Source organism: Cajanus cajan, chromosome 4 (assembly GCF_000230855.2).
Source record: "Cajanus cajan strain Asha chromosome 4, NIPB_CcT2T_4, whole genome shotgun sequence".
In the NCBI taxonomy this organism is placed as follows: Eukaryota; Viridiplantae; Streptophyta; class Magnoliopsida; order Fabales; family Fabaceae; genus Cajanus; species Cajanus cajan.
The window spans coordinates 77,244,529-77,266,738 of NC_138520.1; the positions used below are offsets into that span (position 1 = coordinate 77,244,529).

Sequence of the window (22,210 nt, forward strand, 5' to 3'; positions counted from 1 at the left end):
TGATTTAAGTTGATAAAATTGTAATAATATAATATATTTATTTTCAATTTTATTTTTTATTAATTAATGTTAGTTTTTAGTTGATAATAATGTAATAAATTAATAAATTTATTTTAGAATTAAATTTGTATCATTGTTTGTCGCATAGGTTAATAACATTGTATTTACAACAATGTATCAAATGATTTATATTTATTTTAAAATATTTAAATTTTTATAAAAAAATAAATAAATTTAATTATGTTGACCCGATCAACCCAATCCAAACCAACATGTTCGTGATTGGGTTGGATTGAATTCGGTTTTAAAAAATAATTATACAAATATGACTCAATCCAACTTGTTAAATTTTGATTATTCAAATATTTCCTTTAAAAATTATTTGAATAATATTTTTCATTTAAATATTTATTTAATAATATAATTTAAATTTACATGACAAAATTATTATAATTATATATAAAATAAAATGTTGAAAGCAGATTTTATAATGTGTATTTTATAAATTAATATATAAGTTATAATATATAATATAATATTCTATATTAATCTAGAAATTAATATTATATAATATATATTGCTATATTTTATAAATCAATATTTAACATTATGATTATTATATGTTTTATGTTTTTGTGTAATAAAATATATTACATGAGATAATGTATATGGAGAAGAGAGAGAAGTTTATCTTTTCATATTATTTTCTAATCAAACTTCCTCCTCAGGATAAAAAAAAGTTACACCTACTGAATGAAACAAAATAATACCATCATAATGTAAAAAATAACAAATTATAGCAAAATAGGATAATTATCCTATTCTATCGTGTGTAACTACAAAACTTACTCTTAATTCCTTAGGTTGGTTAATACATCAAAGTAAAATTTGTTTAATGAAATTACTTTTTTTAATGATGAATTTTCTTGTGCACTGCACATACAAATATCGGAATTTTGGATTTGGAGGCTATGTTTAACACGTCTTCTGAGCACTTACAAGTTACATCCAAAATTTGAAACCTCACTTTTTTCATTAATCACATTAATATATTGATGGATCCGTCTTCATTAATGTATCTTCGTTTAACAAATTGAAACTCTTGGAATAGTTATTCTTGGACAATTCTATTCTCCTCTATCCTTTATATAATGTGGAAAAAAATTCAACCATTCGGATTGGTTTAATATAGGAGTTTGGAACTGTATGCACACGGGTCTAATATCTGTATCACTATTGTATATCAAAAAATGTGATTTTTTTTAGGACATAACATTTTCATCCTTTAATCTTAAAATTTGTCCCAAGAAAATTGCTAATTTCGTAGCTGTCTTTATGATAATTCTTGTCAATTGTTAGCACCATAAGTATATTCCATTATTTATCATATAAATTAAGATATGATAACCTTAGTCTATTATATTTCTTATCTTAAGGGTAGGGCTCGGTTAAAAACTAATATGATAAAATAAAATCTCTCTATATTATATATAGTATGTTGATTATAATAAATAGTAGTATTACATATAATTTATTATATAATATGTCATATTATATTACGTTATATTATTATATAAATTAATATAATATTTTATGCAAAATATATATAAAAAATTAAAATTATACTATTTTAACTGATCAAAATACTTTCACAATTTACTAGAATATTATTTTTTAAAATTTTTATTTTAACAAAATATTTAATTCTAAAACATTTTAAATTCGCTTGAAAATGAATTATTCTCTTAAAATTTTTTATCCAAACACATTAATATGAGTCATATGACACTGATTGAACTCTCATATTTGGAAGGATTTATTTTTCACTAAAATTCCAAACTCAATCTAATAATAATAATAATAATAAAAATAAATAAATAAATAAAATAATAATAACATATTCATTTAATGGAATAAATAAGTTTAGTTTGAGTCTTGAAAATCAAAATTTGAAATTTGAACTTAACTGATTGTATTTGTAATTTTTAAATTTGAACCAATTTGATGTTTCATTTTTTTTTTAACTTTTCATTTGGTTTGAATTCATTTTATCATCAAATTGGTTAGAACTAGTACTTACCCTTAATTTATACAGTCATGTTTTAGTTTTTTAGTTGTAAGATTACATTTTTAGAATCCTATAATATTCAATTCATAATTTTTATAATAAAAATAATTCACAATTTTTTTTCTGATTTGTATATTTGTAATTTTATTTCTCCAATTTTATAAAATTTATACTTTAAAATATTCATCCATTAACTATTAAAATTATAACATTAACCATAAAATCACATTAAGTAAACAACATAAAAAAATAATATTTACACTACATTACACTTTAAATCATATGTTTTTTATTCCATAAAAATGAATTCAAAATACGATTTATAAATATAATTTATCATAAATATTATCTAATAATAATTACCATATCATTTATTTAATATAAAATAATTATTAATATTAAAATTTTAACCTCGTAAATTAAAAATACAGATGAAATATTATTTAAAAAATGACAATTTTAATATTTTTTTGAGGCGCAAGTCCTGTCTCATATATATATATATATATATATATATATATATATATAAATAAAGAGAGTTATAATAACACCAGTGTAACTTTTATTAAGTATTACATTGTTCAATAATTTTATATTAAATGTGAATTTTGTAAATTCAACTGTTAGATTGAAAGTTCATATATCTTAAATTATATATACAAATTTTTTTATTAATTCAAGATAATTTGATACTTCATTTTTATAAAATAAAATTAACGTAATATATTCATTTCAAAATACATTAAAATATATGATCTAAGAAATATGAATTTTCAATCTAACGATTAGATTTATAAAATTTATATTTAATATTAAATTATTGAACGGTATAATATTTAGTATAAGTTACATCAGTATTATTATAATTCTTTTTTTTAATAATTACTATAATAAAAAGTTATTGTAATCTAAATACCTTTTAAACCCAATAGACATTTATTTTGGTAGCAGAAAGCATATGATCATCACGTGACTCGTGCACTCTAAAAAACTCTGCATTCCTGTGACCAATCCATCAACACTCTTAAAAGTAGATTTTGCATTGACTTTTATATTTTTTATTAACTATATCATATTTTTGTAATTTTATCTGTTTTTATTAAATATTTAAGGGTTAACTATGTTTTTATTAGGGTAAAAATGGATATTTTTTGATTTTGATTTATATAATTTTTTTTTCTAAAATTTGAAATTAATATTTTAATCTTTATTAGTATGTAATTTTTTTTAACTATTTACGTATTTATCATATGATTATGCGATAATTGCAAGTAATATTTATAATTGTTCATAATATCTTTTTTGTATGTGATATTTTTAAATTCTTTTATATCATTAAAATAATATTATATATACTTAAAATAATTATTAGAAATAAAAAAAATCACTTTTGATTTCAGATGGATAAAAATATAAAAAAAAAATTAAAATTTACTCATTTTATGATAATTAAAAATAATATATACAAATTTTAAAAGAATAAAAAATATTTTTTTATATAAATTAAAATCAAAATTTACTATTTTATAAGAATTAAGAACATATTTCATCAATATTTATTCAATTTTATTAATATTAGACGATAAACAAAATCATGCTGCTTAAGAGTTTACAATGAAAGTACTTAAAGTAGATTATGTGTATGTATAAGAATCTATTATAAATAGTTTTTTATAATTAAATTATTTATGAGACTCATTTAATAATTTTTTGTTGTGCATAATAAATACGAGAAAATACATTTTTTTGTCTCTGTATATTCCAAAAAAAAAAAAGATAAATTAAATCGCAAGAACCTCACTATAAGAAAAATAAAACCAAAGTCATATAGGATTCCATTTTGTAAAATTAAAAATGGTTTTATTTGAAAAGCATATATTAGTATTCTGTTTTCCATTCCCCACTCCAACACCTTCTTCACGCCAATTCAATTCAATACGCGTGACTTGACCATGGAGATGCTTCGCCCAACCACCGCGCGGCGCCGCCTGCTCCGGCTGCTGCTGCTGCTGTCACTCTCACCGTCCACTCTTGTTAGCGCCACCCACGGCGTCTTCAACGTCAAGTGCAAATACGCCGGCCAGGACCGCTCCCTCTCCGCCCTCAAGGCCCACGACTACCGCCGCCAGCTCTCCCTCCTCGCCGGCGTTGACCTCCCTCTCGGAGGCTCCGGCCGTCCCGACGCCGTCGGGTTTGTAACTGCTTTGTGACTGTACTGTTGCTTTCAGTGGATCATGTTTCTGAACTCATTCATTGTACTTGTAGGCTTTACTATGCTAAAATTGGGATTGGAACTCCTTCCAAGTATTACTATTTGCAGGTGGACACTGGCAGTGACATTATGTGGGTCAATTGCATTCAGTGCAAAGAGTGCCCCACTAGAAGTAACCTTGGTGTATGCTTATGCTTCTCTTCTTTTTTACTTAGCTTTACTTTGTCTTTAGTGCATTTTCAAATTATAATAAATTGGAACACCAGTTTAAAACACTGTATAGTGTTTTTACGTTGTCAACTAATCAGAAGTCATGTTAAGGATGACTTTTAAGCTAGTTATTGTAATAGCAAATAAAATTATCGTATGTGTTCATTTCTGATTGGTCGATAATGTAAAAACTCTTAGCGGTGTCCATGTATGAACTATGAACGACTTACTCTTGGAGGATTGGATTGTGATGCGGTATGCTTTGGTTTGACTACTGAGTAGTTGGAGCTAAAGAGAATGAAACATGGAAGGTTGTTTGTGTTGCATTACTATGTGTCTATGTGTGTCATATGCTTCCTTAGGTACTTAAGTCTATGAGATGGTCATTCTCTTACCGTGTATTGTTTTAATTATGTGCCTTGTTTGCTTTGTTTTAATTTTAGGGTCCTTCCTTTGACATAATCAGCGTTTAGAAAATAATTTTTTTATAGCTAAAGTGAAAGACTATGGGAGTAGTGTAAGACGGTTGTTTTATACCAAGTGCAAGTATTTCCTGAACTCCTAGACATTTTTCTTTTGTGAAAACTACCAATCTAGTAATAATCAATAAATTTTTGATAACAAATCATGCTTACGGTACCCTTGAAAAGCAATAGGGGCTTTCGTAGTTCCTTTTTCATTGTTGCTATTGTTATCATCATCATTGTTATTTAACTATGTAATAAGTTATATGTATAACATTGTTACCCACATGCTTGACGAGACAATTGATAGAGGATTTCTGAGTTAGGCATCTGCATCATCTCCTAGCCACTCAAATTCTAGTTTTAGATGTGTAAAAGCATTTGTAATGGTTGGTTCAATTCTATCATGGTCCCCTCAAGGACCTCAACTTTGTGCATGTCAAAAAATGATTTGAGTGCCTATGGTATACCATGCCTAACCAAGAATTTCTCACATGAATAAACCATGTACAACATCCTTGTGTCAACACTGATCTTTTTATTCGTTTGAATTTCTTCCTTTGTGTATCAAAGATGGACCTTACACTCTACGACTTAAAGGAATCCTCCTCTGGTAAATTACTTCCCTGTGATCAAGAGTTTTGCAAAGAGATAAATGGTCTTCTATCTGGATGTACTGCTAATATGTCCTGTCCATATCTGGAGATATATGGTGATGGGAGCTCAACTGCTGGTTACTTTGTAAAGGATATTGTACTTTATGATCAAGTCTCTGGGGACCTTAAGACTGATTCAGCTAATGGAAGTATTATATTTGGGTGAGTTTTCTTCTGACAGTAATGCATACTATTACTATTTTTGATCTGTTGCTGTTAGTGGACATTAATTTCTCAGGAGTCCTGAACTCAGAAACCATATATGTTTGTTTATAGTAATTTATCCTGTTGCTTTAGTTGCAAACTTGCAATACCATGATTTCTCATATCTGGATTTAATCTAAACACAAGTGTGGGTGCACCAGCGTGCAGGTATTGGTTTTCAAAATTGTAGAGTATGCTTTTTCTTTCACTAAGAAGCATATAAATTTGGTCCAACTCCTCACTGAAATTAATATTGGTGCCTGAGAAAATACTTGACTTTGGTTATAGATTTGGGTCAGCTGCTGATTTAAATTTAAGACTGAGAGTGAGAATGCTGATGTTGATATTGGTAGAGGCTTGTACTTCTTGCTGTCCTCCTTTTGCTGTGTTCCAACTTCCAAGCTGGAATTTACTGTGGATTTAATCAGCGAAGTGGTATAATGTGAACCTTACTGAAGCTGAATATCAATTTATGTAAAAAAATTGAATAATTCAGCACTTGTGCAGTCAATGATGTATAATAGGAACTATTTCCTGGACAATAATTTCCTTTGTTTTATCCTTGTTGGGTATGCTAAAACTGAAAATTAGCAATAATAGAGCACCTTAACATATGGAACATGCCTAGAAACACCTTTTCTTATACTCAAGCAGCTTGATGTGATTCTGGAGGCACTTAGGTTATGATGGTTTCTTGGTTCTTATTGTGTAATAATGTTGTGTATTGAATAGTGAATACTTCATTTGGTTCATATTTATCCCTTTAATATTTAAAATGAGAATTTTGTTGTCTTGTAGGTGTGGTGCTAGACAATCTGGAGATCTAAGCTCTTCAAATGAAGAAGCACTTGATGGAATACTTGGATTTGGAAAAGCTAATTCCTCAATGATTTCACAACTTGCTTCTTCTGGCAAAGTGAAAAAGATGTTTGCTCATTGCTTAAATGGAGTAAATGGAGGTGGTATATTTGCTATTGGACATGTTGTGCAACCTAAAGTCAACATGACTCCATTATTACCAGACCAGTATGGCATTCATTTAATACACTTTATAGAATTAGATTAATTTTTTCAGTATTATTAATTACTCTTTTGGGGATTTTTTTTTTTGTAGTTTTCATAACATGTTTCTGTTAGTGTCTAGTGTCTACATTATATTTTGTGCAAACATTTTAACGGTATGTTTTATGATTTAATGTAACATGTAGCTTGTTTTGAATTTAGGCTAACTTAACCCAAAAATTGCTCATGAGGTGAGGATTGCCCTAAAACTAGCTCTACTTTAGCCTTATCTATAGTTCTTGTGGGTTCTCAACAGCTTCTATTATTGAGTGTCACGTATGAATAGTTTCTAATTCTTTGAAGCTAAATGTGTCCTGAGTATAACAGTAATTGGAATGTAAAATGAATCTCATGCTAGTTGAAGCTGGCAGTAAGATTTCCTGATGGTGCAAGAGGAAGTTAGGTTTCATTGTTTTTGGTGGTCTTCAACCATAAAAATCAGTACTTTCTTCCCCTTTATTCTAAATGAGAAGATATCTTTGTTAAATGTTCACATCCACGCTTGATGCTTCTATATGCTGGATGTTGGTCAATTTCTTTATGTACAGTTGGTTTTGTTTACTTTTATTAGAATTGACATCGGTGTGTGGCTGAATCAACCTTGAAAGCTTGCTCAAGTCATCATAGTAGTATCTAGGCCAGTAGGCCATATATAGCTAGTATGGGATCTTAATAACTTTGATGCTTATAATCTCTCTTCTATTCAGATGTTGGTTTACAAAAATCCATATTTTGAGAAAATGACATTTGAAAATGTGTTTTAGGCCACACTACAATGTCAATATGACAGCAGTTCAAGTTGGCCATACTTTTCTTAGTCTATCAATAGACACATCAGCACAGGGGGACAGAAAAGGGACAATAATTGACAGTGGTACAACCTTGGCCTATCTGCCTGAAGTTATTTATGAGTCACTAGTGTATAAGGTATATAAAAGTCTTAATTTGTTTTTTTTATAAATTACTAAATTTATTACAGTTTATTACAGCTGTCTGAATTGCTTCCTCTTGTTAGATAATTTCTCAGCAACCTGGTCTAAAAGTTCAGACTCTCCATGACGAGTATACATGCTTTCAATATTCTGAGAGGTATGATGCATAACATGCATATTCACATCTTTTCTTTCTTGAACACACATCTGAAAAAGAAATATGCATGCACACATATTGTCTGTATATAGTGTCTTGCTGTTGGTTAGAACAAGCACAGGTGTTTTGGTAACTTACTTTGGCATACAGGCTTTAGAAGAGTTCTTTGTTGTTTGGTTTGTTGTGGAAGAAGGGCATAAAGTGTTTGGTTTTGATAATGATGGTTCAGGTTTGTCAATGTTATTAACATTGCTTCCATACTGTCATGGCATGGTGTTTTTGAAGGTCACTTTCACTAAAACTTTTTTCGCATGGCTATTTAACATGGCACAGTTGCATTCCCATAGCCTTGGTGCCTATGGTGCGTGGCATATGTAACATTAAGAATGGCTAGGGGGTGAGTGTTTGTCTCTACTGTTCTAGGTAGAATTGCCCTTTAAAATTTGGCTGGGAGGTGAGTGTTTGTCTCCACTGTTCTTGTAGAATTACCCTTGAGCAATGTGTGGCAAAGTAAACCAAAAAGACTGGTATAAAACACATCAGTAGTGGCAATTGTTGTGCCATGTTGGGATTGTTTAAGTTTGCTGTCATGAGCATTGGCATCTCTGGTGGTTGGTGTTTGAGGTTATATTCCTGGGTCTTCAAGTAACTTTTTCATGGCATAGCAAGTTTTCCAGGATAGGACTATTCACTCACTTTGGAATTCCACTGAGGAAAATTTTACTCTTCCCTTTCATATAATTTTTTATAGCTTGTTCCTTTGCCGGAATTATACTAGTTTGGTAAAGAGGCATTTGTCTCCAACACAGCTATAAACTATGATTGTAAGAAAAATGTACTGTATCACATTCTATTGTTAAGGTGTAAACTATATTACTTTCGGACAAGTAGTCAATAACTTGTGTGTTGTGTCACATGGTTCTCAATATCTCATAAATAATATACTGACTGCTCATGGTTTCATGATGATGTGCCTGATTCCTTCAATGGTGTTTCATCAGTTACTATTTTTGTAGGATTAGTTATTTGAACCTTTTGATTATGTATTGTTGGAGTGCATCAATAACTGGACTATTACCTTTGCATATTCTATGCCTTTTATGTCAGTATCAACTTCATATAGAAGTGTAATGGCTATTTTATTTTATGTTGCAGTGTTGATGATGGATTTCCAGCTGTCACATTTTATTTTGAAAATGGACTCTCCTTGAAAGTTTATCCACATGATTATTTATTTCCCTCTGTAAGTATATTGAAAATCTCATTAGATTTGTCATGGTTATCGGAATTTTATTTGGCTTGTTTTGGGACCTATTGTCAACCTTCACTAGTTATTGCTCGTGCCTCATGTTTGTTATCCCTTTTAAGTATTGCATACGTGCATAAGCTTTGCGTTTGGGACTGCATTCCAACTACAATTACTGATTTTGGTTTTATAGTGCCTTTTTATAGTATAGGATGAGACAGAACAACATGTACACTTATTGAATTCATCATTTTGTGGAAAACTGTACTTGCCAATAGTTTTAGCATGTTAAACCTTTGGGTTCTGTAATCAACATCACATCTTTTAATTAATATTTTGAAATGTTTGGTTGTGATCTCGCTTAGGAATTATATGGTATTTGTTGCTTGTGCTTTTTGATAAGGTCATAAATATGCTAAAGTGTCTTTTCGATTGAATGTATTTTGGAAGGATTACGTTTGTACAAATAATATTTTATTTTGAGAATGTTCACCTAAAAGTAATTTTGTTATGATACATTGTTTTGATATTAATGTTTTGTAAAGCAAAGCAACTTTTAGGTGTGAAAATATCAAAATAAAATAAAAAAATACATTACATATATATAATGGTCAGTTTCCAGTCCCCTTAATGTAAAGGGATATCAAAGTGACTATAGATATATATAATTTTAATGAGAAATAAATTGTTAAATTAGATCCAACTGCATCTTGCCCTAACTGTATATTGGGCTAAATTAACAAAAAGTTGCTTCTGCCCAAAGTGCCCAAATGCATATTAAAAACCTTTTGTATCACATCTGCTCCAAAATTAGTATTTTGAGTTCCAGAATACATTATGGAGCTGCAAATTCAACAAACATGTTATCTTTTTTTATTTTTTGGCCCTAGATTTCGTCCTTGCAGTTGCAGTATCCTAAAATTGACAGCAAAGAACTAATTTGCACTTGCGGGATGTGACTTCCATTGGTCAAGCATTATCTTAATACTCCCTCCGTTTTTTTTTGTTTGACATTTAAGGTTATGTACAAGAATTAAGAAAATTATTGATATTTTAGTTTTTCAAAGTATTTATTACTTATTTTCCTGTTATACCCTTTAGGTGGTTGGAGAAGAAATAGGTACATTGAAAAATGAATAAACACATTATTCAGTAAACATATATTAATTATCAAAGCTAAAAATGAAAAAGAAAATTAATAAGGCATTCATTTTAGAAAAGTGACAATGAAAAAAGAGCAAAAAATAATGTCAAAACGACTATAAATAAAAAACGGAGGGAGTACTAACGGGAATTATTTCTGAGAACACCATGTTGATTCAGTGTCCCAAGACACCTTATAACCATTGGGTCAAGAAGCTTGGTTACAAACATGTTATCTTTTCCTATTTTGAAACTTTATTAACTTTTTTGTGAATTTAGGTGCTCACAGTAATTTTAAAATGATTTTTCAAAACACTCAATAAATTAAAGTGCAGTACTACTGAGTAGGTTTTTTATGTCAACGATTTTTATATTATCTTTATATACCATACTATAAATTAAATACTAATGTGCATCTGCAGGGAGATTTTTGGTGTATTGGTTGGCAAAACAGTGGGACACAATCAAGAGATAGCAAAAATATGACCTTATTGGGAGGTATTCTCTTCGAATCTTTTCCTGTACCAATAGATATTTGCCTCTAATTTGTTGAATACTGCTTCCAGCTTTTAAATGAGACTACCATAGCCATTATAAGAGGAAAGAAAGGGTAATTTTGTAACGGCATTTTGAGATAAAACATAATTTTGATCCTGATTACATCTGAGTTCTGAAATAAACTAAACAAACACATTATAAATGCATATTATGGAATAGATTTGTATAGGATCATGATTCATGTGGGTTTCTTATCTGGACATTTGAAAGAAATTGGATTGTGTTCTGTAAGTTTTTGATACAAGTTCTTTTAGTAAAAGTTTTCTTTCAATGATTACATCCTAAATCTTCATTCTCAAGCCAAAGAGAATTTAGCTGAGAAGAGCTTCTCTCTCTCTCTTTTTTAACTCTGGTCAAAAAGATGTGATGACTAGTTGATTGGGGCCTTAAAGGTGTGAATGTAGGTTCTGACAACCTTTTGCATTTCGCTGGTGATATTATCATGTTTCTTGGGGAGGACAGTGAAAGTTTTAGATCACTAGAAAGTTTGCTTTCCATGACCTACTCTGCATCTTCACCTATATTTTTATTTGTTGCAGATTTAGTGCTTTCAAATAAACTTGTCTTCTATGACCTTGAAAATCAGGCTATTGGATGGACTGAGTACAACTGTGAGTATCATTTTAGTTTTTGATGATCTTCAGTATTTTAAATATTTTAAACAATATAAAAAAAAGTATAAAATATTTGTAGATTTTTGTGAAAACATAAAAGAAATTAGCAGGCTTGCATCTCACAAGGATGAATGGGTTTGATTAAATAGGGAAACAAACATGGGAAAGTGAGACATGTGATTTTTTCTTCTGATTTTACATGAAAGAATGTTATTATTTTGTGGGGCATGGTTTAACTAGTACCTAAGGTTTGGGTAGAATTATTGATTCAGTTTAAAACTTTGAAGTATCTGTTTGCTCATCACTGAGGCGTGTTTGATGTAAAGGTGTCGTCCTTGCTTATTCTTTTCAACCAGTTACTACTTATATCATTTCAGATTGCTTACTTATATTTAATTGATGAATTAATGATAATCTATGGTTGACGTGTTATATAAAGGTTTGGGTAAAATTGCCATTTGCCAAGGAAATTATAAGAAATCAATTTCAAATGACTTGCATTATTTCCTTATACATAACTGATCATTTAGTAATATCATCTATGCTGCATTTCATTCTCAGGTTCTTCAACCATTAAAGTGAGGGATGAGCGTACAGGAACAGTCCATTTAGTTGGTTCCCACTTCCTTTCTTCTGCTTATGTTTTAAACATCAACCGGGTGATTATCTTGTTTATACTTGCTCTAATTCATAAATTGCTTTATTGAAATAGCGCAACAAATACGTATACCAGAGTCAAATTATGGTCAAAGGATTTGAAAATAGAAATAACGTAAAAAAAAATGCTATGTGAGAAATTAACTTATCAGGAACTTCCATGATTTCTAAATGCATGAAATCCAGGACACTGACCATTGGGAATCTTCGCTGTGGGTAAATTTTTTCTTCTCAATTCCCATGGTGAATTTGTAAATGACGAAATCTTACCACCAATTGTATATGTTATATTAGACTTTGGTTTTTGACTTAGCTTGGGTCTCAATGCCAAATGTATAATTAACATGCTACAAGTCACGCATGGAATTCAAGTTATAGTTGCAAATATTTGACTTTAGGTATTGTATAGCATTTCTGTGCTGGCTAGCTGGCTCCTTTTGTTCGACCTATTTTAGCACGAGTTATAATAATATTCTTACAACTAATTCTTATATCATCTTTTACAATTCATTTTTTTCTTCTTTCCTTCCATTACTTTATTGCATAGTTATAATAATATTCTTATAACTAATTCTTATATCATCTTTTACAATTCTTTTTTTTTTTCTTCTTTCCTTCCATTACTTTATTGCATATTTTTCTCCCTTCTCTTATCTGTCTAATTATGCAAAATTGATGTACAATTATAATTTCTGTTTTAACATGGGGTAGAATGAATATTTTATTATACAATAAGATGACCTTTTTAGTTTTAGAAAGGGTAATTTGATAATCAATGTTTTGCTTTAGAGCTTATATATATTTTTTGTCAATCGTTTGAATAATTAGCTTTTACAATTGAATAATTACGTGGAAGGGATATATATATATATATATATATATATATATATATATATATATATATATATATATATATATATATATATATATATATATATATATATATATATATATTGAATGGAGTTAAAGGAATATGTTTAATTTTCTACGACTATGGTAACTATTACAATTAATTACTCATCAGATCACTATTGTAGTGTAACACAATTCTAAAGCTACTGTTAGTTTTACATATTATCGTTAAGGAAAAAAAACTTGAGGGGTTATAAATATTCATTCTCAATTTGAATTTTCACTATTTTAAATTGGAAATTTGTAAGGGCAGAAACAATGAAAAATCATTAAAAAAAATGTTTATTCTAATGCGTAGTGGCTTGTCATTAGTAAAAATGATAACTAGCTAGATTATGCATTATAATTTCATTTTCAACGTAGAAATTTGACTTTCAGCCTTTTAGTTTTTTACAATTGATTTACTTTGATGGAGTTTTTATAGTCATACAACTTATATAACTTTTTTCTGTCATTTTATTACACGATTTATCTTATTTCACATTTCTCTTCCTTTCTTTCAATAAAAATTGTGAAGTAAATTTATGATACAGATATAATTCATTTACTACTGTTCTTACATGCATCAAGCCCAAGAATTCGCTTCCTACGTCTACTCATCTAGTTTTTTACAAGGTGATATATAATAATTGTAAGTTTGTATAACCTACATAAATACACGAGCTCATTTAATGAGAACATATTTGAGATGAGATGAAATAGTAAAATAATAAATTTTAAATTTAGGATAAAAAAATTAATAATTAAGATTATAAACATCTATTATTGTTACCATTATCATTACCTACTACTACTATTATTATTATTATTATTATTATTATTATTATTATTATTATTATTATTATTATCTAGTCTACTGACAGTAACAATGACAATAATATTATTTTACTATAATATTATTATTGTCATTACCATTATTTCACTATCACAATACTATTGTTTTCATTTACTACCATTATTGTTACATCACTCTTATTATATTATCATCATTGTTATCATCAATAATATGGTAGTGATAATAGTAATAATCATTAATCACGTTCATTAAAAATAAAAGGGAATTCTTCACCTACCTTTATAGAAAACATAACATAATTAATGATAATAATTTATAACATGAATTAATATTATATTTACTTGATATGTGTGGTTTGATGCAATAGATTCTTAAATATTTTTTAAAATCTTTTTTATTACACTTTAACCGAATGCATGTGACCAACAAATTTATAAAAGGAAAGTGTGAAGGAAAAAAATCAATTAAAAGTGATAATATTAAAAAAAAATTGTTTCTGGCATTGTAATCTTTCTTACTAAATAATAATAATAAAAATACCCAACAAAAGAATTGAAAATAATTTATTTTTTTTTATATAAAAATCAGTCTATTTTAAATAATAACTAAACATAATAACTTTTTTTTTCATAAATCTCAAATATAAATTATAAAGTGGACTTATGTCTTGAGAATGAAAAAAAACATAATTAAGAAGAAAGATTTCACTAAAAGAGTGATCAAAAAAATCTTTTTTATAAAAATTGGCCATTAAAAATTCACATTAATAATATGATTAAGAAAATATAATTCATATAACAATCCATAAAATGCATGCATAATGCATTACTCTGTATAATAATAAGATTTCATAAGTTATATGAATGTACATCAAATATAAATAAAAATTTATTTGTAAAAAAATGTAAGCTTTAATTTCTTTTTTACTTACAATTTGAGTATTTTATTTTGTCCTCGTAAAAAATTGTTGTTATTTTTTGTCCCTCAAATATTTTGCTGTATATTTTAGTCCTTGCACTAAAAATCTACGTTAAAAATGAGGTGGCAATATCAAACGATATGTTTAGATGGAGCATCCTCTTGAAATTGCCAGGTAATCTTTAGAGTGTAGCACACGAGCCAACTTGAAGCTTTTCATAGTGCAACCTTAACCTATGCATTTTAGGAAACATGTGTTCAAGGTATCAATGTTGAACTCTGAGCAAACCTCCAGAAACCTATCGGATATGCATAAGTCACGAAGAAGATCATGTTGACACCACCATCACTCCTCCTTTTTGGCACTTGTACTAAGCTTTAGTATATCCATCACTTCAGTATGATGCCAACTTACATCCTTTATTCTCTTTGTGACTTGTCCTTCTTGGCAACATGAAAATTGTAGAATGATTGGAAGAAACAAAACTCGAATATTGACAATTGTATTTATACATAGAGGGTCTTCAAAACATTGAATTGCAACGTCAAGAAGGATAAAGATGGAAAACAAAAAAACGGGGAAAGAAAACTATATTTGAAGGATATGAAAAGGAAAAGTACGCAAAAGTCCACAAGAAAATTATAAATGAAAAGGCAACCAAACATGAATAAGCTACTTGAAACGAACCTGGATCCTCTTCGGTAGGGGTTTTCTCATTTTTATTCTTTTTACATGCTTCAGCTTTTAATTTTCTTACATGCAGAGACAACACATGTTAAGTTGTTTTGTCGGTTTGTTTTTGTAAAGGGATACTTTTTCAAAAGGAGATTTATAAAGTGTTTATACATTTTATGGCATTAAGATTTTTTAAATGATCATCAAAAGTAAATATACGAGGATTGAAAGTTTAAAGTGAACACCATCATATCAAAGTAAACATGTGGGTATACCTGATGCACAACAAGATACTCTTATTCTAACATAATGTAAGTTATCTGAAAAGATAAGTAATGGAAAAAGTTTAAGCTTCAAGCCTTCAACACACAAAAGAAAATGGCATAGGCATATGTTTCTCCCATTCATTATTGATTGAGCTCTTTATAATTTTTATTCTTTTTTGCTTTTTGAGGATTTTTTTTTTAAAATTAGTAATTTCTCTCTCTCTTAAAAGTAAGTGTTCGAGCGTAAACGGATTATATATTTGAATACGCAATTTAAATAATTAATTAATTGATAAATCCTAACTCATAAAAGTTTGTGTTATGCATTTTATTACTCTCCTTCATCTCCCTTTTTATTAAAATCAATAGGCAATAATTCAAAAGGATAAAAAAAATGTTTAATAATGATGCACTGTCATTTTACACTATTAATTAATAAAAAATCATCACTCATATAATTTTTAAGATATTTATTATGCAAGTAAATAATTTTCGATAAATAAGGATGACTGTTTCTAAAAATAAAAAATCAATCAATGTGGCTAATAATAGGCTCAACCCTAAAATTACACAATCTTGTGAAATTTGTCTTCAAAGAATTTTCTTTGAGAATTTTGTCACTGTATTTTCATTTTTTTAAGATTTTTGTAAATTTTAATTTGTATTCCTTTTGCTAAGTGTCTATTTCATTGGTTAAAATTTGACATGACAATGTTGACTACTAAAATAATAATAAATGTGATATTGACATAAATTGATAGCATAATCATAATAATGTGTAATTAAAGACAAAATGTGTTATTTTGAAAATATGGAGGCAAGATGATGGATTATATTTTAATCATTTAAAAATTTAGGAATTTTATTTATCTTTGATCATATACATAGTTGACTTGAATATATTTTTAGTTTCTTTAGAGTGAGTGGATTTTGATTTTAATTTTTGTATTTTTTTATCCTTCTAAAATTTATAAACATTATTTTTGTCCTTATAAAATGAGTTTTAATTTTGATCCTTAATATATATATATATATATATATATATATATATATATATATATTATTTTCATCTTTTTAAAATTTAAAATTATTATTTTTTTCCCTAACAATCATTTTAAGATAAATAAACAAAAATTGTTATTTTAAAGATCTATACAAATTTTTAGATACTAACATGATATCATTGATACTCAACTAATACCTTATACCACATATCAGATAGTTAGTAATTTACAAAACAGACATCAATTCTGTTTTATAAGACCAAATTTTTGGATCAAGAGCCTAACAGATAGCAAAGTTAGAAACAAGGCAAAAATGCTGCAAGGAAACCAATTATCTATAAGCCGTGTGAAGGCAAGATAAAATAACAAGAGAAAGCAAGATTAAACTGAGAAAAAAAAAAAAAAAAAAAAAAAAAAAAAGACCAATTAACTACCAAAAAAAGTCATCAAATAATGACCCTATCTCTTGGTATGTTGCAGCACAATTTTCCCCAACCATGATTAAACCAGCAAAGGTTTGGGAAGAGACATGGCACAAAAGCAATGTTGTTGCTGCTATTTGTCAGGTTTCACTCCAATTCTCTTCTCAATTTCCAAGTCACAGCATTCTAATTCTAATAGCAACTGAACCAGAAAAATAAAATAAAGAACAGATGGAAAAGAGACGAAGCATATTGAATATCACACCTTTCCCAGAACATGAATTATGATTGTAGAAGCAAAGGGTAAGATAAATAACATGAATCAATACTCAAGCCTCAATGCTAAACTAAAAGTATCCGGTCATGCAAGAAAAGGAAGTAGAATAGTGAAACGAAACAATTAAGCAGAAGAGTTGCAAATCATTTCATCAAAGGTTGTGGGCATCCACCAATTTTTACCAAATTTAAACTAGTATTGCACAAGAAAGCAAATAAAATAAAGTCTTCTACAATCAACATTTAAATGAAGTCACCACATCATAACAAAAGGAACAAGAAGAAAAAAAGACAAAAAACTGAGATTAAAAATGGAAATTTCGCAATAAAAAGAGACATTATTATTCAAAAAATACAGAATGATAAGAACCACTGCGCGTTACCATCGCTGAGAAAGCAAAATGTTCATTGTCCAATCCACTGGCATCCTAAATTACAAGAATAGATAGCATACGTTAGATAAAAGGATATAGAATGGTTATAACGTAAACTTACAATGTCAGACAAGAGGACGAATGCACTTACACCGAATATTCCAACGGCAACGGATCACCAATCCTGTATTATAATCTTACAACCATTCCTGAACTCAAAACGAAGTTGTTCAACAAGCCCAGACGAATAATGGCATCTTTTCATGAACAGATGTTGAAGACAAGGCATTGCACCTTCCTCTAATATCCACGAATTGATGCTTATTCCCCTCATATGCAACACTTGAAGCTGCGTGAATTTTCCAATGCCAATATGAAGGTCAAATTGTATAAAAACAAAGTGTCCATCATCAGTTAGCTTCAAAATTTGTAGGTTGGGGAGCCCTCCTAATGTGTTCATCAAATGGTGGCATTCAACTTCAAATGGTAGTTTCAAGCTTATCTTGGTAAGATTTGATGGAAATGCTTTGGAGTATGAAAGTTGTGCAAGGTGAAACATTATGTTTAGGCTCCAAAGATTGCTTAGCTGGTGTAGACTTGGTAATTCTTCCAAAAGCAGGGATTGAGAAGGATATCCATGCCAAGGGTTAGTGAGTAAAGTTAATTTTCTCAACCTTGGAAACATTACATTTTTCAGCTTGGAAATCATTTGTTCATCCTCAGTCTTTAACCAAAGGGTTTGGAGATTCTCCATTCTTTCCCCACTTGCTTTTGGTAACTTACTCACACTTAAATGAAGATGTTTCAGTTGCTTGAGCTTCCAAATTCCACTAGATAGTTTCCGTGTTCGATATATATATAGTGTTTCTAGATTCCAAAGGCAGCTTATAGAAGTTGGAAGGTCTCCAGAGTGTATTTTCAGGTACCTTAGATGGATCATCCTCTTCAAATTGATGGGTAGTGAATAAAATGGTAAATGTAGCACACGAGCCAACTCGAAACTTTTCATAGAGTAATAATCTATGCTTGCTTCAGGAAATATGAACACGGAACGGGTGCATGGATTTTGAAATGTGTCTACAAAAATATAAGAGGGTGGTTGGCAGTGGAAGGACAATCTACGGGGATTTAAATTTCTCAAGTTATCAACATTGGACTCTTTGCAAACCTCTAGAAACTTATTATTTGAGCTTTCTGATATGCAGAATTCGCGAAGAAGATCGTGAATCCGGCATGTCTTGACACCACCATCACTCCTCTTTTTTGCCACTTGTACTAAGCTGCGATCCACCAGATCATCCAAGTATCTGTCTGCAACATCTTCCAATTCTTCTGATGCATTTGGCTTTTCTTTTTGTATGAACCCTTCAGCTATCCATAGTTGCATCACTTCCTTTACATTGATCTCATAGTCTTCAGGATAGATTCCAAAATATAGAAAGCAATGCTTTAAGCTTGAAGGTAAGCTGTCATAGCTGAGCTTCAGTATATCCCTCACTCGAGTATGATGCAAAATTTCATGCTTTATTCTCTTCCATTCTCTTTGTGACCTCTCCTTCTTGGCAACGAGTCCAGCTAAGACCACAATGGCAAGCGGTAAACCCTTGCAAGTTTCGACAATGGATCTGCCCAGAGGCTCTAAATAAGGAGGGCATTGCTCATCTCGAAACACCTTCTTAGAAAATAGTTCCCAACTTTCATCTTCATTTAGAACAGGAAGGTAGTGGGGAGATGTGGTTCTTGTACAGTGAACCATCTCATTTGTACGACTTGTTATGAGTATTCTGCTACCTGTTTTGTCATCTGGAAAGGCACCTTTAACTTCATCCCACACTTGGGAATTCCAGATGTCATCAAGCACTATCAGATACTTTTTCTCCTTCAACTCTGCTGCCACCTTATTCTTCAAATCTTCCTCACTTAAATTTTCCCGTTCAGAAATGGATGAACTTAAACACTTGAGAAGGCTAAGTAAAAGCTCCATAGGTCGGTAATCGTTAGACACATAACCCCATGCACGACAAGGAAACAACGTGTTCACCTCATGATTGTTATAGATCTTTCGAGCAAGAGTGGTCTTGCCTAGCCCTCCCATGCCGATTATGGAAACAACTTTAAGGCGCAAATCACTTTCCTTCAGTTGCTGAATGACAACGCTGGAGTCATGCACGAAGCCCACCACGTCTTCTTCCTCCACATCCCTCCTTCTTCTGCGGAGTGATTCTGCTGCAGCAGCTTCTTCCCTTTGGAATTCGCCTTGTTCAATTCCATATCTCTCCTTGTTCTTATAAATCTCATCAATTTGACTTTTGATATTCTCTATCTCAGTGTTAACTTCATGTAGCAGAATGACTTGATTTTTTCCGTGGAATAACTTGCTAAGTATGTTTCTGTTTTTGTGTTTGGAGATGTTGGTAACATAAGTGTCAACCACATCTTCAGCTTTGTAGGCAACATCTCTTATTTGGCTCACCACTTGTTTCACTACTTGATCACTGCGCTTCCCCTCAGAGCTCTTGAGGAAGATGTTGATAAACTGGAGCTCATTGGCCAGGAAATTGACTTTCTCCTCCACGCCAAAAAGCAACTTGACTTCATCGTTAAGCAGTCGTGTCAAGTTTTCTAGCAAGAAGCTAACAACATTATCTGCCATTTGTGTTCCGTGTGGTTGCACACTGACTAGAGAGTTTGGTTTGGGAACAAGATATGTATATGTATCTATATGCATGCATACCAATAGGGATCAATTAATATGTTATATCTACTCATACAAAACATTAATGAAAAAGCACTCTTTATATTAAATTATTATCGATGCAAGAATAGAGAAATTTGTATCTAAGAAAATCAATGTTTGGACTTTGGAGAAAATTGTAGATGAGTACGTACGTACCAGTGTAGGACGCAAAAGTGTTTTGGAGGCTGAGTTTAGCTACTGCCTGGCCTTGTCTCCAAGAATGGTATGAGAAAGAATATAGAGAAAGTAGTCAGAATGAATTCAAGATGATTAGTGTGTTCACCGCGAATCCTCCTCTTTCCACGTTTCTGTGTATATTTTCACTCACCTCAATGGAACTGTTTTGTTACTTAGATTAAAAAATAAGAACTTTGACGAGAATCACGCTATTTGAACTTATGGAGACGATTGGTACAACAATTTTTTATTTTAGTATGAATCTGGTCGGGATCCAACATCTTTTAGTTAAATACAAATTTACTGCAGTAAAATGTCATGTTAGTTTTATACAGTAAAAATCATTGATTTTCAAGTAACATCTTTATAAATATTCTTAAAAACATTTATAAACAATTAAACACATTTTAATCATTCATAAGATTTATGTACAGACATAAAAATATTTATCTTCTACCAAACATCTTCTGAGTTTAATTTCCAAATGCTTTAGATTTAAAAAGATTTACAAAGCAATCAGTCAAATATTATCCTAGATATAAGTTTAAATTGAATAATAGTATAAAAAATATTTATATTATTAATGTACTTTAATTAAATTACTTTCATATTTTGACAAAATTAAACTGTTACCGTGCTTTGTGTATTGTGTAAACGCCAAAACGTGTAGACGCACATTTCTATGGGGTCGTTCTCGATGCATAATTTTTTTTTGTTCGTGAAGCATCTTTTCACATGGTAATGACATGCATGGTTGAACTTTTTTCCTCCCTCGAGAAACCATATTATTAAGAATAAAAATTCATTTTTGAAAGCTAGCAGAGAAAGTGAGAAACCCTCCTCACTTGGTCATTAAAAAATAGAAATATTTGAAATAATCATTTGCAAAATAGCAGAAGACTTTCGATGCTTATGACACTGCAACCGAGCGCGTGCGATATTCAACAATGTAAGAGAAGTCAACTTTCTTTTGTTAAAAGCTAGATACACAGCAACCTATATTTCGTTGAAGAAAAATAATGATACTTGGCCGATGTTTTTGGTGCAGAAATTGAGTGAAAATGGAAGAGAAGAATCAATTATATCAACCTTGATCAGATGGGTGATAGTGATGGAAATTATATAATTGGTTTCCGGTGCAATCTATAGGCAATGGCCAATTGTTGAAGCTAAGCTGTAAGGAATTTAAATTGGTTGTTGCTCATGACTTTTGAAAAATAGTTATAGTACAAAAGAAAGTTTTGTCTACCATCCTAAATTCCATCTGGGGGTTAGCACATCTTCCGGCAATTATATTGGGAATAGTCGCATCTAGTTACAGTACAAAACAACGTTGAAGAATACTCCTTTCATTGGAAGACATTGTTATGGCTGTGCCCAAAAGCCTTTTTCAAAAACAAATTAAATCAAAAGTACTAGTATACCTTGAAAACAAACTTCCGTTCAGAGTAAATTTTTCCACACAATAG

At 29.9% G+C, this 22,210-nt stretch overlaps 2 protein-coding genes across 4 annotated transcripts; one reads left to right on the forward strand and one right to left on the reverse strand.

Annotated features, from left to right (window-relative positions):
- The first annotated feature begins 3,942 nt into the window (after nt 1-3,942).
- On the forward strand, nt 3,943-12,679 carry LOC109803000 (Eukaryotic aspartyl protease family protein). Its single transcript, XM_020364445.3, has 10 exons — nt 3,943-4,259; nt 4,334-4,463; nt 5,528-5,772; nt 6,613-6,840; nt 7,641-7,803; nt 7,892-7,965; nt 9,121-9,208; nt 10,777-10,852; nt 11,452-11,523; nt 12,088-12,679. Exons 1-10 carry the CDS (start codon nt 4,021-4,023, stop codon nt 12,231-12,233), a joined length of 1,461 nt encoding a protein of 486 aa, XP_020220034.1. The 5' UTR covers nt 3,943-4,020; the 3' UTR covers nt 12,234-12,679.
- A 4,987-nt stretch (nt 12,680-17,666) lies between these two features.
- On the reverse strand, nt 17,667-22,065 carry LOC109802578 (toMV resistance protein Tm-2(2)). 3 transcript variants are annotated; one of them, XM_020363997.3, is made up of 3 exons: nt 20,721-22,065; nt 17,979-20,545; nt 17,667-17,881 (listed from the first exon to the last, which is right to left on the reverse strand). In XM_020363997.3, the coding sequence occupies exon 2, from the start codon at nt 20,478-20,480 to the stop codon at nt 18,003-18,005; it is 2,478 nt and encodes an 825-aa protein (XP_020219586.1). In that variant the 5' UTR covers nt 20,481-20,545; nt 20,721-22,065; the 3' UTR covers nt 17,667-17,881; nt 17,979-18,002. The 3 variants fall into 3 exon arrangements, with proteins under 3 accessions (XP_020219586.1, XP_029127851.1, XP_082929271.1); XM_029272018.2 differs by having other exon boundaries at nt 20,717-22,065; XM_083073145.1 differs by having other exon boundaries at nt 17,979-22,065.
- Between the last annotated feature and the right edge of the window lie 145 nt (nt 22,066-22,210).